Source organism: Macaca mulatta, chromosome 10, assembly GCF_049350105.2.
Source record: "Macaca mulatta isolate MMU2019108-1 chromosome 10, T2T-MMU8v2.0, whole genome shotgun sequence".
NCBI lineage: Eukaryota > Metazoa > Chordata > Mammalia > Primates > Cercopithecidae > Macaca > Macaca mulatta.
In genome coordinates, this window is record NC_133415.1 from 94,279,958 (window position 1) to 94,297,868 (window position 17,911).

At 43.1% G+C, this 17,911-nt stretch overlaps 1 protein-coding gene across 2 annotated transcripts in view; it reads right to left on the reverse strand.

The window, feature by feature from the left end:
* The window catches only part of CHD6 (chromodomain helicase DNA binding protein 6), a 211,972-nt gene that overhangs the window by 11,676 nt on the left and 182,385 nt on the right, over nt 1-17,911 (reverse strand). For both annotated transcript variants that reach the window (XM_015149001.3, XM_077951822.1), the window contains exons 28-34: nt 11,934-11,994; nt 11,043-11,259; nt 9,336-9,544; nt 6,396-7,970; nt 3,116-3,267; nt 2,509-2,715; nt 1,116-1,568 (exon numbers count right to left, since the gene is read on the reverse strand). In XM_015149001.3, coding sequence (XP_015004487.1) covers nt 1,116-1,568; nt 2,509-2,715; nt 3,116-3,267; nt 6,396-7,970; nt 9,336-9,544; nt 11,043-11,259; nt 11,934-11,994 — 2,874 coding nt within the window. The remainder of the gene's footprint in view (nt 1-1,115; nt 1,569-2,508; nt 2,716-3,115; nt 3,268-6,395; nt 7,971-9,335; nt 9,545-11,042; nt 11,260-11,933; nt 11,995-17,911) is intronic.

Genomic DNA, 17,911 nt, shown 5'->3' on the forward strand with positions numbered 1-17,911 from the left:
CCACTGGAATTCTATGATCATTATAGAGAAACTATGGTGTTGCACATCTAAAAAAGGTAACGAACTTCTTAAAAGCTTGCAGGATTGAGCAGGGAAAGGACGTGTCACTTCAGCTTCCCAAATTACTTTGGAAGTCTAAGAGGAAGACATAACCCAAGCAATACGGCTTAGCAGTAAAGTTCTCAGCCCCTAGAGAACAAGGTCCTTGGTTTGGTTTCCTGCTTTGTCACTTACTAGCTGGATAATCTGGGGGAAATTATTTAATGCTTTAAAGCCTTATTTTCCTCATCTATAAAATGGGAATAATAAGCCCATCTTCAGAGTGGTTGTGAGGAACAAACAAGATAATCATGTAAAGCCTTGAACATGGTAAGTAGTAGGCACTCAATAAGTACTAGCTATTACTATTCCTTTTAAAATAAGAAAACATAAAATGGATTCTCAAAATCCAGTAAATGGGAAAACCCAAAATACAACATTAAGCATCAAACAAAGCATAAAAGGGATCTCTCTTGGCCAGGTATACGGTTTCTGACCTTTTCTGTTGTTTGCAAATGATTTCCTTTGAGTTTGGAACAAACTGTCTTAGCATGATCTCCGTGAATCTTCAACCCTCCGTGGTAGATGCTGTTGCCCCACTTTACAGAGGAGCAAAGTGAGGCTCAGTTGTAGCCCAATGTCACCCAGTAAGTCAAGCAGAAGAGCCAGGGTCACATTCAGGTAGCCCTGACTCCTGTTCTTTCTCCCATACCCCAGTCTCGGAGAGCCTCACTACCCCGGAGAAAAGCCGCTGCACACTCAACCCTGCCATCTTGCTCTGCCGTGCCGTCAACAGTGGCTCTTCTGAAACCCTGGAGGAGCGGGGTTGTTCCTATTTGAAATGGCAAGACCTCCTGGCTCATTTCTCCAGGCTGTAAGCAGATTAAGCGCCATTAATGAGTTAGTAACTATCTAGTTCTACAGAGGATGGAGGGCATCTTATAATGAGAGGAAAGAAAGCAGGACAACTGAAATAGAGATAAAAGATCCACAAATTATTTTGTGTCTGAGGAAGAAGGATTTGTTTCTCAGTGTAGAAACGTGAATGTTTTTAATCTAATGACCTCGATACCCACCAAGATTCCTGCCTGAAGTGTTTGCTCCTTCAAAAAGATGAGGTCCATCCCTCCTTCAACATGTTTCCGCCTGCCTCTTCGCCTCCTCGTGGCCGCATCATCTCTTCTGAGGTTTCCATTGACAATCTGTCCGGTCACAGGATGGATCAGGCCAGCTTGCAGAATCCCAGACAAGTCCATGCCAAGGGCTCCCTGAAGTGAACTGATAGCCCCAATCTTAGGGGTGCTGGTGCTCACTGGGAAAGGGGATGTGGCTCCTGGGGACCCCTCTGATGAGCAGGAGAGGTCCATAGCTGACTCCCCATGCCAGCCATTGAGGATGATAGGGGTGTGCCCGTGGGTGGCAGAGAACTGCTCCAGGCCCCGAGCCTTTGCATCCCTCTCCACCTCAAACTCATAGGGGCGCCTGTGCTTTTGTTCATCCTTTGTGAATACTGGAGCTAAGAAGCTCTCCTGTGAACACACAAACAGCAAGAGAGGTCTGAATGCCACACAAGTGGCTGCACGCCAGCTCTTTCTCCAGGCCTGATTTCCCTAGGCCTCATATTATTTCCAATCATCTTTTTAGGAGTTCTTCTAACTCGGGCCTCCTCAAACCTGAACAGCTTGTTAAAATGCAGATTCTACTTCAGTGGGTCTGAGGTAGAGCCTAAGAGTCTGCTTTTTAAACAGATTTCCAGGTGCTGCTAAAGTTGCTAGTCCATGAACTACATTTGGTGTTGCAAGATGATAACTCAGGAATGCTCAACTTCAGCTGTGCATCAGAATCATCTGGGAAGTTTAAAACAACCCAGTAGCCAGGACACACTTCGGACTGATTAAATCAGAATCATTAGCTTGTCAAAGTCCCCAGCTGACTGCAATGTGCAGTTAAGCATGAGAACCAGCATGTTAATAATGTATCTCAAAACTCATCACCCCCACCAAAACGCTCACTCCTGCCTTGATTTCCCTAATTTCTATCAACTTCCATTGTTGGCTCAGTTCTCTAAGGGTCAACCACACTGTTCCATTCATGCTTCCCTTTCCTTATATATTTATTGGTCATGGAGTCATATTTGTCAGTTCCCCCCATCTTTGTATCCACTCTGAACCAACTGGGGTCTAGAACTTCTCTTTATCAGTTTCCTGCTTGGCCCTCCTAGCCAAGCCGTATACCACTCTAGGTGAGCTGCAAACCCCTGCTTTCATCATGCCTTCTCCTGCTCCAATACTTTTACTAGCTCTCCACTACATACAGGATAAAGTCTAAATTCCCCAATCAACACTAATGGCTAGGCAAAACAAACCCCTATCCACTCAGTAAACACTTGCTGAATGAATGAACTCAACTGAGACGTGGAATATGCCCACCACTCTCTGTTTTGTGGTCACTCCATTCTTGCCGGCTCACCTTCTGAATCTGGGCCGCCAATGCTGCGCCGTTGCTGAAGCTGTGTTCTGCTGCTTCCGGCTCTGAGAGGCTGGTTCGAGAACCAACACTGCTGGTTAACACCGGGGTGGGCAGTGTGCCTGAGGGCTCATACTGCTGGCTGGAGGGCCACTTCCCCTTTAACACCACGTGGCAGATATTATCTAGGCGGTTAATTATCACGCGGTCCTAGAAAAAAGGATAAAGCTCTGATGAATAAGGATCGAGTTACCTAAACTCACAAAATCCTTTGAGATCAAGGGTCAAGCTTTTCACCAGAAGGAGTCGGTAAGAAAAGAGCACACTCAAACATACTCACTTTATAAGCCTTAAAATAAAAATCATAGTCTGGACAATACAAATGAAAGCCATGGCACTATAACTATGAGGACAATCTGACACCTTCATCTTACAGTTGAATTAGTTAAGTGCGTGTATCTTTAATGTTCAAATGCTACATAACTAATACCTTTTAAAGGTATTAAACATTTCTGAGTTTGTTGTTCAGAACTATTTCTAAAAGGTTTAAAAACAATTCAAAGCTGGGAATGGTTTTGGGGCGGGGTGGGAAATGCAAGCTCTGGGATACCTTTGGCCACTCAGAGAAGGAATAGAGAGTTTTCTCCTGTAGCAGCTGAGCAATAGTGGGAGCTCGAGCCTCCTGTAGCTCATCCCCAATGTCTCCTGCGATGCCCGATGTTGAGCTCTTGCTCTCCTCTTCAGAGTACTTCCCTGGATAATCTGGGAAGAGGTTAAAAAATTACTCAGACACTTAATTGTCGTAGTGAGATAACAGTGATCTGAGAGATTAGGCTATCCTGATCTTTTCCTTTTTCTTTTTAAATTAGCTTATTCTGTGCTAATTTATTTTAAATGGAATATTAATTATGATATCTTCTATTTCTAGGAGAACCGTATCAGTTAAGCCATAAAAGCAAATCCTGCTCTGGGGCTCCCAAGGCAAGTCCTCTAGTGAGCATTTGCATCCACATCCCAACACAAGAAAAGAGAAAGGAAATTTTTCTTGTGTATCCAAGAGTGAAAGGGGATGACTAACCACAAAGAGGCTTCTCACTCAGTATAGTGGTCAAGGGAAAGCTGAATATTCTAATACTTTGAGATCTTTGAAGGGACAGTCTATGAAATGGAACAGCAAGAGGGTGATTAATATGAGAAAGAGTGAAAGTCAGGAAGCTTACAACAAATGTCAGACAGACCTGATTCATGTAAAAGATGCCAAGAAACTCAGAACATTTCAATTACCTCACTCATGGAAAGAAATGGACATGCAACTTATTCTTTCAAGCTTTAGTAATGGTGAAAGTTTATCATCAACGTGAATAGATCTTCAGAGATCCACTTACAGGAAATGAACAGACAATGGCAAAACACCTAAGGCAGGAAAAGTTGTTGGCCTCTTTCTTGGTTCAATGACAAGGAGCATCCATCCTTTGAAATGTGGATATTTCACTTTTGAATGTGCAACAAGTCTCCTAGGGAAATGCAGCGACCTGACCATGAAAAACAGGGCCTTGCTAGGCCTGGTGGACTCAGGATAAGTCAGACAGACACGGCCCAGGCCCTCAAGGTTCTTACAGCCCTATGAGGGAATACAGCCAGGAAAGCAGTGACAGTAAAAGAGCAACTATAATTACAAGCTGTGATAAGTGCTATCGAGGGAAAGAAACCAAGTGCCATGATAGGGAACAACAGGGAAGAACCTACTCAAGTAGGTTGTTAGAGAGTCTCTCGGAGGAGGGAAGTCCCATGAAGATGAGGCAGCAACGGGGAAGGGTATTGTGGACGTGCTGAGGAACTAAGTGAGGGCCAGGTGAAAAGTACGAAGATGAGGCTAGAGGGGTGGAAATCATCTAGAACATGCTGAGTCCTGTAGGCCAGGATAGAGAATTTGGATTTTATTCTAGATTCAATGGGGGACCACCACTGAAAGGTTTTAAGCAGAGGAGTTGAAAGTTTTTTTTTTTAAAAAGCGAAATCATGTGAGAGAGAAAACCTGGAAAAAGCCAGGAGACCTGGGCCCTGACAGGTGTACCAGTTAATTACTGCTCCTTCAGGACTGTAGATTTCTAGTCTCAAAAGCAGAGCTAACCTTCTCTGCCTTACCTGTCCCACACCTTGTATGTGTGGAGGATCCCTTCCAAGGTCTTCAGAAGCACTTTTAAAACCATCAGTGAAAGGGACTCCCACCCACACGTGCACATGATGCTCACCAAAGCTTATTAAGGTCACTGCTTCCTCTACTCTGACTTAGCAAGGCTGACGCTGCCATCAAAGGATACCAGTTCAGGAACACAATTTCTCCTCTAAACCGTACGTTGTACTCACTTGACTGCCTGGGTTTCCAAGGACCGATAATTTGATTTTTACCCACAACAGGGTTCAAAAAGCAATGTGGGTTTTATAATTCAACACATGGCAGCAATGCTTCGTGGCCTGCCGTGAGGAGAATCAGGCATAGTTGCAGACTGGTTCCTTCTGGGTTGGCTGAGGTTACAATTCTATCAAGCTACTTTCAATTTGGCGTCTCGGTTTTTATCTCAGCTAGTGTGTAAATTTTAATTTGCGTTCAGAACTCTTCCCAAGAGTTCTGAATAAAACCAAGGAGTTTAAAAAGAAAAAGCTAGATAACTTGAGGCTGGGTGCAGTGGTTCACGTCTATAATCCCAGCACTTTGGGAGGCTGAGGCAAGTGGATTGCTTGAAGCCAGAAGTTCAAAACCAGCCTGGCCAACATGGTGAAACCCTATCTGTATTAAAAATACAAAAATTAGTCAGACGTGGTGGCACACACCTGTAATCCCAGCTTGGGATGTTGAACCCAGGAGGCAGAGGTTGCAGGAGCTGAGATCGTGCCACTGCACTCCAGACTAGGTGACAGAGCAAGACTATCTCAAAAAAAAAAAAAAAAAAAAAAAAAAAAAAAGGCTAGATAATTTGGGGGACTTAGCTTAGCTCCTTTTTCTTTCCCTCTTTAACATAAAATCAGTGCCCCAGAAAGGGATGATGTGTCTGTCCACACGCCTCAGCATCACAGTGGACCAGGCAATGAAGGGAGTTGTTTTTGGTTTTTTGTTCACCCTAATAGGCCTTCTTGGATCTGAAAAAAATTAAAACTACAGCTAATAATCATTTGTTGCTGTTGTTCCTCACGATCCCTAATCACTGTATGTCTATTCTTGCAAAGCCCATAGAATCTCAGGGTCACCTAGATTCTTAACATTTTGAAATTCCTTCTAGCTTGAACCCTTATCTAAGATCTCCCTATTTAAAAGGATCAAATCTATTTTCTTTATTGCTGTAAACTTTTTATTTCTTTTGAGTTACTGAAAGGAATCTAAACCAAATGCACCGACCTTAAGTCACACAGTTTTGACAATGACATGAACAAATGGCTTTTTTGCCCACCTTAACAAAGATCAAATTTATTTGTATTTTTGTTCAGTTCCTGAAAAATTAACTGCCCCCATATTAAACTGCAAGTTCCTAACATCCCAAGGCTGTTCCACTTTAGCCAGTTTGAAGCACCTTATCTACGGGAAGAACAAACTATTTCCCCTTAACACCATACATAGCATCTATTGAATGAAAACACACAAGCCCCTGCCCAAATTATATGGGTGAGGCAGCCAAAGTGCTATGATTGTCTATGATCTTCCTCAATTTTCTACAACATGACCACAGTTACTAAGCTATTTGAATTTTCAGTCCAAGGCCTATGACCTTTGGTGAGGGCAGGCAGGTCTGTTTCAGAAGCTGTAAAAATATGAAGCACTCTCTCCCCCAAAATCTAACCCCCCGTCATGTGTGAACTAGTTTATCCAAAATACGACAAGATCCTACATACTGTACCTTGACTATGGCAGTTTCCATCTCTATCATACTCATCTTTATTCTCAAAATCCATGTCTTCTGCTTTGAGCTCACTTCCTTCGAGAGGATATGTGGGGAAAACTTTTTGCCCCTCTGCACCTTCTTTCCAAGGTTCTTTTAAAAGCTCATGCTTCACTTTAAACGGCTCTGATGCAACAGCAGTGGGTTCACCCTCCATGGCGATAGTACTGGTTTTGCTTTTGAACAGATCTGGGATATAAGCCTTGGGTTTCTCGATTTCAAATTCATCATTCTCAAGGCCATGCATCCACCTCTCCATGTGTTTGCAGTGGCATTGACAGGCTGCTGGAGGCGGGAAAGCCCTCTGTAGTCCAGGAGTCTGGTTTGCCACCTCTAAGCTTCCTTTCTTGGTTTCATCTGCATGGAAGCCTTGGTTCTTTTCCCTTGAGATGTCAATAGTGGGCTCTGTGAGATGCAATACCTCTGGCCTTTCCCCCATGCCTACTGCCATGGCTAAGTTTTCCTCCTCGTTTTCCTCCTCTTCCTCCTCCTCATCACTGTGGTTCTGACTCAAAATCAATTTACTTTCTAAGCTTTTGTTTTCCAATAAATCAATTAATTGCTGATCTGATGACAGGTTTCTTTTGGAGTCACAGACACTAAGACTGCACATATCTACAAACCCACTTTCATTTCCTGGATTCAAGGAAGAGGAAGCTAAACACTTGGCTTCCAGCTGGCTGATGCTTTCGGGTCTCTGTCCTGCCTCACTGAAGCAGAGGTCCTCTTCCTTTGAAATAGACATCAACAAATGTTTTCCATTTTTGATGTTTGCTTGAGCTACTCCTCCTGCTTCTAAGCTACCCATAAAAGTGGGGCCGGAAGCTATTTCTGCCTCATGGCCACCAGGCTGGCAGTTCCCATCTTTGCTTATTGAGATGGTAATAACATCTTTTCTACATTCTGTATTGGTACTTGGGCTCTCCCGAAAAGAGCCTGGTTCTTGGCTGAGCACCTTCTTACCATACATCATGCTCTCTAAGGACTCAGGCAGCAGGCTTTCATCATGGTTGATGGAAATGACATCCTGAACTTTAGAAATAAAGTTTTCACAAGTCACATCAGGCAGGCTGAGATGATCATCTCTGCTTTCTACTTTCACTAGATTCTCAGGTTCATTTTCAAGGGACTCTGAAGTCCTACTCATTTGAGTATATGTAAGAGATTCATATAATTTGGAGTTGGTCTGGTAAAGACAACAGAGATTTCCTGGTGCCTGGGTGTCAGATCTTTTATGCTGGGCATAGTTTCTATAGGCATCCAGAAAGGACAGCTGGGGGTCGTTCATGATATAACAGTCAGTGCGGTTCAGCCCATGTTTGGCAGTGCCGATGAGCAGGTCTCGATCATGCTTCCCACACTCCCACCAGACTGGGAGGTAGAGGCTAGGCCTGCACAGCTGGAGGCGTTCATGCAGCTGAGGGCACTTAAGCACTTGCTCTCGAACTTTGCGTAACAGTTCAATGCGGTACAGAGTTCTTGCAGCACGTTCCTCAGTGATGGGTTCAACGTAGATGGTGGTATCTGGGGGACCTGGAGAGAAAGGAAAATAAAGCCTATCACTTAAGGTGGCCTCAGACACTTCCGCCCACCTGAGCCCCTGCATCTCTGGCCGTGGAGTTTAGCTCTCTGGCTCCTCAGCATGGCAGCTGTAGGTGTGTGGGCCCTTGCTAAAACAGGAAACTGAAAAAGAATGGAAGGACAGACCCAAGGGGTGTGAAAGAAGAGCATAAAAACTCCAGTTCTGAAAATAGTATTAGTTTCCTTTAAATAAGCATGTACTAGGCCAGGCATAGTATAGTAGTAGTTCATGCCTATAATCCCAGCACTTTGAGAGGCAGAGGCTAAGAGGATCGCTTGAGGCCAGGAGTTCAAGACCAGCCCGGACAACAAAGTGACACCCTCTGCCAAGTCTACAAAAAATAAAAAAAATTATCTGGGCATGGTACTGTGTGCCCATAGTCTGGCTGTTTGGAAGGCTGAGGCAAGAGGATCTGGGAGATCAGGAGTTTGAGGCTACAGTGAGCTGTGATCACACCACTGTATTCTACACTAGGTACTTTCTACATGTTACTTAGTTCTCATGAAAATCCCACCATATCATCATCATGCCTGTCCTGTTTCAAGGATAAGGAAATTGGCTCAGATAAACTACCTTGCTCCAGGTGACAGAACCAGGATTTAAATCCAGGTTTTGTCAGTGTGACTCCAAGGTCCACATCTTTCCAATATATTCAGCTCCCTGGCTTGGATGACACCACTTTAGCCCTGCCACATAGGAGGCAAAGGCTGGGACATCTTGTGCGTGCTGCCATCAGCCCTGAACCCACACTGAGTAGGTTCAATGTTTGCTTTAGCTTTCCTAAAATATTGTCCCATGGTCCAGAGGAACTCCATCTACAACTACAAGGCTAAAGGCAGGCGTTGCAAGTGTCAACCAGGAAGACATTTTTCAAAAGGGTTCTCTATTGGATCAGGGGATATTTAAATGACAGCCACTTACTTTCTATAGTTACAAGTCGACATGTGAGGAAATACTTAAAGTTATTAAGATTTAATCTAAGGAAGGTGCAAAATTCAGAGTAGGATAAATCTGAACATGACTTAAAAAAAAAAACCCGTATACTTTGGAGAACGCGGTTAATAGTCTCTCAATATTTGTGACATTTTAAGCTGAATTTCAACTTTCACTGAAGTTACATCATTTTGGGAGAGAGATTTTATTTTATGAGGTGGATCCAATTAGAAGTTTATGAATTTCTAAAAGCCCACTCATCTTTACCTAAATTCCTCATGTAGACTCTAGTTTTAATAGGTATACCTAAAGTAATTCTGCAATTTGAAAATCAGAATGTTCTTTCCTTGTATCATCTGACAATATACTGAGAGTTTTCTCACCGCCATCTTTCCATGTGGGTAGACGACAGACATTCCGGCACATGGCCACGAAACTATAAAAATACTGTTCCAGGCTCTCATCCGACTTCTTGTCCAAACGGGAAATGATGCGGAACTGTGTCCAGTCAAAGGTTTTCTTTTCTTGATCGTAAACAACACCAAAGGAAGACACTGTTCTATAGAAGTCTGCTTGTTCTCTCCTAGTCCACCTTGAGATTTAATCAGAAAGGAAGAGTGAGCTGTTTCTTCTTTTTGAAAGCCAATAACTGCTTATTGAGAGCCTACTATGAAAGCCCATAAAGTCAAGAAAGGAGGCAGAGCTGGTTTGTCTCTTTTGTTATTTTTATTTAAGTTAAACTGGGCTGAGAGGCTTATAATGAAAACAGCCTATTATCCTACTCCCAAAGAGGTAATCACTTCCAAATCTTTCAGCTCTTTCTTCTGGTATTTACCTCCCTATGTCTAAACCAGGTATACACTTGCTATCTCTTGATTCATCAATTTTAGGAATCACCTAGTTAACTTCTGCCTGTAGAAGATGAATATTTTAAAAATACTATATATACTTAAATATCTAGCCTTGTTTTTTTTTTTTTTTTTTTTTTTTTTTCTTTACCTGTATGGCAATATAGAAGCAGAGAATCCTGGAGGGATCTTCCAGACCATTAAATTCAACCTCCTCATCTTACTGGTGTCCTGAAGGGAAGTGACTACTTCAGTGACACAACCCCTGCCTCCCCACCTCATACTGCTTTTCTTTGTGGTTTTATGTAGGTAGGTTGTCCATGACAATTATTTTCTCTGGGACACAAAAGTCCTCTAGTCTTTATATCCTATACGAGTAAGTCAATGACTTAAGGGAGGTGGATAATTATATACCACCATAGCCTTTATGTGGGGCTCCTGGGCAGGGTGCTCTCCAATCCAGAGGGAGTCTAGCTAGGCATGGGGGTAACAGGGTGAGGGGTTAGAGAAAGAATGAGAAGCAGAGAAGAAGTGGCTTTGGTTCTTCTCTTTAGAGATGTGTAAGAAGGAAGAAATATATTCCCTGAAGTATCAAATTTCATAAGTCAGGAGTACAGAGAAGAAATTGAATTTGTTATGCAGTCTTCTTTTAATTCACGGGATGTTTCATCAGAAGGATAGAGAGATATGACTCAAGGAATTGCAGCTTCGTTGATACCTTCTGGTGGCACGATTCCTAGCCTATGCTGGCCTTCTGTAAGCCTTTTAGAGCTTAATTCTCAGATGGGCAAGTAACTGCTGGTAATTTATTCCTTCCTTTTGGGCTTGCATTTTATGGTATTTATTGCCCTGGAAGGCTTGATAAGGATTTAGCTATAAGACAGCTTCAATGTTCCCTTTGTTACTAAAAGAATTAGGGGGTCTGAAAGGGTCTGACACATTCCACTGTGGTGTTTCTTAACCATATCCCCAGACACTGGGGTTTAATTTAGGGAAGAGTGTCAAGTTAGAAAATCACAAAAATCTGGAAACTGTAAAGACAGGGTAGGGTGTTCCTAGACCTCATCAGACTCCTGTCACCATGACACCATCACAACTGAAGGCTGAAGGTAATGAATTCTGGAGATAACCTAACTTCACAAGACAACAGAAATATACTCGCCCTCCAAGCTACCAGCTTCACCTTTTGAAAACGTTACCCAGTGGGTGGCTGAGCATGCCCCTTTGGCCACTGGCTTTTACCTCTTTTGGGCTTCCTTGTTGATGAGGTCCATTTCTGAGGTTCTCCTGAACATCTCTTCCTGAACCCAGTATCCTTGGCTACCTGGTCCCAGAATTTCAGGCCGGCACAGTTCTTTGCGGTTGCAGCGCTGGTAAACAGTGACCAGACGTCTGAGACGAGCTGTGAGGGCGGATGAAACTGGCCAGGGCGATTTGTCTGGGTCGGAGCCATCCTGGGCTTCAAACATCAGTGAGGATATTAGTATTTACAAACAGAACTAAAACAGGAATGACTGTCTTTTGGTTTTGTTTAAATAAAAACAAAGCTGACTCAATAACTTACTCAAAGTAGTTACTGATTTAATAATTGGCCCAGGAACTAGGCATGGCTGGAAGGGCTGCAATTTTGCCTTAGATACAGCTTATGTTGTGGTCAATTCTGTTCTCTCTCAAACACAGAAGTATCTTTTGTGGTGGCAGAAGTGATCTGAGGACTTTGCTCTAAAGCACAGGAATGAGCAGACCCTTTGTTGCCTGGGCTTTCCAATTACCAAAGCTCCTGTCATGTCTGAATTCAGAAAATTCAAAAACCAAACCAAACTAAACCAACCCCCCCATCTTTCTTTAAAAAAAGAAAATCAATGTCATCACAATTGCTTTTTACCTCTCAGACCCTATTCTAACTTAAGATACTAACATTTACTTCACTTTCAAATTTTAATGCCAGGTAGAGGAAGCTAGAGCCATGTTAAAGCTCCATGTGTGACTCCAGGGGAGTTTGATGAAGGTCAACTTATTTTGCTTTTTAAAAGAGCCTCCTTAAAAAACTACATGTTAATTATATATAAACTCCATGATAACTAACAAACTAGGACCTTACTTTCCTATGCCTTCAGAAGGACATAGTCTCACCTGCCCGGCTGTCATCCTTCTTTTCGCCAAAAATGCCATCACCTCCATCACTGGAACTCTCCTAGGGATAAATAAAGCCATCCGATCAGCAAAACTGCAGCTTAGAAGAAACCAGCTCAGAAAGTCTTGATATGGAAAAAGTAAGCATCACGCATAAGAGATGTCCCCTGCCCACGAACAACTCAGACCAAGGTAGGACCTGAGAAAGCTTACTTCTGTACAATCTTAAAAGAGCCAGAAAGCAGTTTATTTAAAATAAGTTTTTTTTTTTTTCCTTTTCCTGGAACCATGTGGAATGCTTCTGCCTGTAAAAAAATCAGCCTGAGCAATGATGAACTGGCACACTCTCTGGCAATTACATTTTACAAGTACTATTTTAGTTGCGAATTTAAATATTTGCCTTACCATCATCACTTGCAATTTAATACTGTCATTTCATTTCATAAAGGTTGTGCCTGCATTTCTGTTCTTTTGCTGTGAAAAAGTGTCATGTTCGTGTTCATTATGGTTAACTTACTTCACAGCAACAGACACTATTTTCATAAAACACTACTGCTCCAGACATGAAACCTGATGGCGCAAAACCCCAGGAATTTAAAATTAAAATCATGACTTGAGCTCTAAGTGAATCTGGAGTAATATCACAAGCACTGAGCTTGCCCAGTCGGTGTATGTGTCAAACTGCTTTAATGGATTCCTTCACAAACCCTTCTTGGTCTCAGGAATGGAACTTTAAAAACTCCTTATATATATAATGCAGGTGGGAATTTGAGGGGTAAGACAAGTGATTGTGCTATTTTTCAACTGGACTCTAATTTCAACACTAAAACATTATATTTTGACTAGCATCTTTTGACCTGAATGACAATACAGAACAACCTCAGGATTCAAGACTTTCCTAGAGCACAGGGTCAGAGAGAAGGGTCAGCAAACTGCGGCCTGCAGACTTTCTGTGTGGCCCTCAAGCTAAGAATGGTTCTTACATTTTTAAAGAGTGAAAAAAAGGGAAGGATATGCAACAGAAGCCACATATGGCCTTCCAGCCCAAGGTATTTACTCTCTGGTCCTTTACTTGCTACATCCTGGAATACACAACACGGGAGACCAGTAACCTAGCATGGTAGGAATGCAGACACCCACGACTGCCAACAGTGAAAATTCAAAATGCTCTCTTTGGGCCCCTGATACCACGCAAAGAACAGGAGCCCATTTTCTGAATGAATTTCTCTCTTACGCATAACAGTGATAATAGCTAATATTACTGAGAACTATGTGTTAAGCATTGCATAAAACCTTTTACATGGCTCATCTCATTTAGTTATCAGCACTGTCTCATGAGATAGAAACCATTACTATGCTCATTTTACTGATGCAGAAAACAAGTCCTAGAAAAGTTCAGTAACTTGCCCAAGGTCACACATCTGGAAAGTGGCAGAGCTGGGATTCAAATACAGGTAATCTGATTTGAGAACCAACACCTACAACTGTCAAGCTGTCTAAAAAAGGACAAGAGAGTCTTAGATGAACATTTGTTTTGGAGAGTGAAAACGTATTTATAACAGAAGTGGGGAACACTAGCTAATCTCCTTTGCCTGGGCCAGAATTGTCTCCTGTTATCTAACGTTAATGAAAAGTGAAAACCCAGGGCTGATCTACTGTACCATTTTGACGTGGCAGTTAAATATACCATCTTATCTTACGCTACTCTTTAGGCAGTTAAAAAACAACCTACTATGCCTTATATAATTTCCTGCCAGAGAGAACCTTTTAAATATCCCCATGGTATCTGTGAAGATTCTTTGAATGCTGAAATGTGTAAGTGTAGTACTTCCAGCTGAGAAATGTTCTACAGTCTGCACAACACGGGTGGCAGGCCCCAGAGCTGCCATGTTCCTTCTTGCCATGTAGTGGTGGCTGACATGGGCATCATCATACCCCAAGTCCATGAGAGCAGGCTCCCAGCTTGGTGTGAGGCAGGCACACAGCAAATGCTAGCTTTCCTTCCAGTCCACCTAGTAGTTTCTGTTGGTACAGTTAGTTTTTTTTTTTTTTTTTTTTTTGAGACGGAGTCTCGCTCTGTTACCCAGGCTGGAGTGCAGTGGCGTGATCTTGGCTCACTGCAAGCTCCGCCTCCTGGGTTCACGCCATTCTCCTGCCTCGGCCTCCCGAGTAGCTGGGACTACAGGCGCCCGCCACAGTGCCTGGCTAATTTTTTGCATTTTTAGTAGAGATGGGGTTTCACCGTGGTCTCGATCTCCTGACCTTGTGATCCACCCGCCTCGGCCTCCCAAAGTGCTGGGATTACAGGCGTGAGCCACCGCGCCCAGCTGTTGGTACAGTTAGTAAACAGGAACAGTTTTAGGCAAAACTCTCAAGTAAGGAAAGCTTTTAGTATTCATAGTGTTTCTCTGTTCCTGTATTCTCTTGAAGGTACTTCCTCTGTCTAGAAATGACAGAATGAAGAGGACCTAGTTTGTTAGTAGCTCAAGTAAAAAAGATGTCAGACTTTTAGTTAATAACCAGTTTAATGTGAGTGTGTGAGGTGCTGTAGCAGGGACAGTCCTGAGCATGCAGAGGCCCTGCATCTGAACTATGTAGTCTAATATTTGCTACCTCAATTTCTGCTTACATGAATCAACTTGAAAGAAATGTTCATCTTCAAAGAGGTATGAATCAATCATCTCAGAGTGAAGGGCCCCAGAGTGCTGACAAGAATGTCAACAACAAAGCACACTGATTGGTTACAATGTGCAATTTCTCCATCTTGAGGACACACGTGGTTTGGAGTCCCATGATCCACGGCTTTCTGGCCTCGGGCAAGTTGTTTTGAGCTCTCTCAAGCTCATTTCTTCTTTTGCAAAACGGAGAATGGCATAATCTTCAGGTGGAAAGTAGATAAACCTCAAATGCCATTAACACAATATTCGAGGATTTTATTATGGAAAGATTGCAGAATATAGAAAAAGAAGAGGGCAGGGGAGATACCGCTCTTATGTCCCCTGGCTGTATGACTTTTTTGCAGCTGATTAAAACTTAGCTCCCTCGGCCGGGCGCAGTGGCTCATGCCTGTAATCCCAGCGCTTTTGGAGGCCGAGGTGGGTCGATCACATGAGGTCAGGAACTCGAGACCAGCCTGACCAACATGGTGAAACCCTGTCTCTATTAAAAATACCAAATTAGCTGGGTGTGGCAGCGCACGCCTGTAATCCCAGCTACTCGGGAGGCTGAGGCAGGAGAATCGCTTGAATCCAGGAGGCAGAGGTTGCAGTGAGCCTAGATTGCGCCGTTGCACTGCAGCCTGGGCAACAGGAGCGAAACTCCATCTCAAACAACAACAACAACAACAACAACAACAACAACAACAACAACAAAAACCTGAGCTCCCTCATCTCCACAATGGGCGTAAGAATAGTGCCTAACAGACTGGGAAGTGTGCTTTGTAAGTGTGAAAGTATACACAAATACTAGTATTTGAGTTCACAGAACCCTCAAACTCCTAACTCACAAGAAGAGGGTGCTTGTTCAGTTCCTCATTAAAGTTTTCGTACAATGGAATTTGGCCATTTTAGGCATTAATTTTCCTGCAAGCTCTTGGCCACGACCTCATCCTTTTACGCACTGACCTCATGGTTCAGAGAGCACCTGAGATGTCACAGCCACCTATGGTAGGAACTGTGGCACAGCACGGACATGCATGCTTTTGACAGCATAATTACAATAATGAAAATTGTGCTGTTACTTATTGCTATTTCTGTTAAAAGACGTGTTATTCTCCTCACATACTGGCTGTGATAGAGAAAGACTTTGTTTACAATTCCAGGCTCCAGACCATTCCAACCCAAATACACTTTTAGACTAACTGCTTTAGAAGGTTTCTGTAGGTTCATTGAATCTGGCTGCACGTTGACATCTGTAATGATTTGCCAATCAAAAGTGCTATTGGTATTAAAACAGAGGGTGGGGGAAGCTGTAACTTAGATCATTTCAAATCTCCCTTCAAATTCTAACATTCTATGACTCTCTGAATGCCACATTTTAAGAGGACAACAACCACTGTGGGCTCTGGAAGGTGCTGGAATAGCAAGGGCTCTGGAGATGATATGATATAGAGGAACTAGAGCTATTTCACCTGAAAAGAAATTTAAAGATATTAAGGTCATGAGCTGGTCTCAGGCAATTTAAAATTCTATCAGAGAGGGGAAAAACAACAGTGCCATAAAGAAAGCTAGATGGAACCCATGGAACCAGATGGGAGGCAGATTTCTGGTGTGGTAAAAAGAAGTATCATCCAACAATAAAACAGACTCCCTTAGAAGGTGGCATGTTCCTCTTGTTTTCCCCATGAACTCCCGGGAGTCCCTCGTCGACCTGAACGGCCCCCTGACAGCCCTGCTGAAGAGGGAACGCCACACTGAGACCACTCAGGCATGTGCCAGGGCTCCTTGTAATGCTAAGACTCTACCAATCTGCTAAATGGCTCCCTTTCTATGCCGAGGTCTGTTTAATTCAGAGGAATTGCTCTGATGAACAGGCTCTTTTTACACAATGCTTTGGGGTTCTTTAACTCTGTCTGAGGACAGAACTGGGAGAAAGAAACACCCAAACAGTGTCTTCAGTGCAGGAGGTAGGGAGTAAGAGTGAAGCAGGGTGGGCAGCAGGCCTGGCTCAGATGCTGGCCATCCCTCTATGTGTGTGGTTTTAGCATGCGGACTAGAAGTCAAGGTGAATCCGTTTATAGTCTGTCCGCCTCAGAATCTGGGGAAACCCACTCCCCATTTCATCTGCTTTTGATGATATTCTATACCCCAGGTTTTAAGGATGTGAAGAGCAAAAGAAATCATAAACGTGTTAATTCTGTAAATGAATACAAAAGTACTTCCAGAGTTTAACCCTAATATATAAGAGAACTTAAGTTAATTTTATGGATTCTGCCATGGCCCTCCAGTGTCCTCCTAAGCATGTCCAGTTTAACGTCAGTGGCTTTCAGAGGCTGGCCTCTTCACATGAGCTGCTGCTGGGAGGAAGGGGCATAAACGCACACCTGAAATACTCTCTACTGTCTGGACTATGAAAAGAATACTTGACTACAACAAAGTATGCCAGCATATCTAGAGAATTACAAGTCTTAGCTCTGTCATCTAGTGGTTGTGAGAATTTGGTCAAGTCCTATAACTTTCAGGGAGGGCCTAAAATTTTCTCAGCCCTCAAATGAAGACAGGGTGAGGTGAGGATCAACTTAAACAAATGGAGTAACTGGTTTGAAAAGAGTCAAGTTCCATATGAGAATAAGGTATTACGTTCATTTCTTTGGTACTTGAGTTGTTTCTACAGGGAAAACACACCCCAAATTACACATAAAAGAAATAATATAAACTAGGGACTGAAATGGCAGAACATGATTTTTTTTTTTTTTTTTGAGACGGGGTCTAGCTCTGTCACTCAGGCTGGAGTGCGGTGGCTCGATCTTGGCTCACTGCAACCTCTGCCTCAGCCTCCTGAGTAGCTGGGAATATAGGTGCATGCCACCACGCCTGGCTAATTTTTTATATTTTTAGTAGAGACAGGGTTTCACCGTGTTGGTCAGGCTGGTCTCGAACTTCTGATCTCGTGATCGGCCCGCCTCAGCCTCCCAAAGGCTGGCATTACAGGCGTGAGCCACTGTACCTGGCCCAGAACATGGATTTGAATTGTCAAGACAAGAACCTAACTTCCTTCATGTTACCGGGGTCTGAAGCTTCATGCTGATTTGCTTCAATCCACTGTTTCTCAAAGCTTGAGGACACAGGGAAACACATCTTTGAAAAATTACTATTATCTATTTTAAGAAAGGGATGCCACTGTTACTGTTACAGGGGTCAGAGCTGATGGAGGCCAAAGTAAGTAAATACAATACATTCTGCAAGCTAGAATCAACAGAAGAGAATGGAAAAGAATGGATAATTTTTGGGTAGTAATCAGGAGAAGAAGAGGGAGGACCC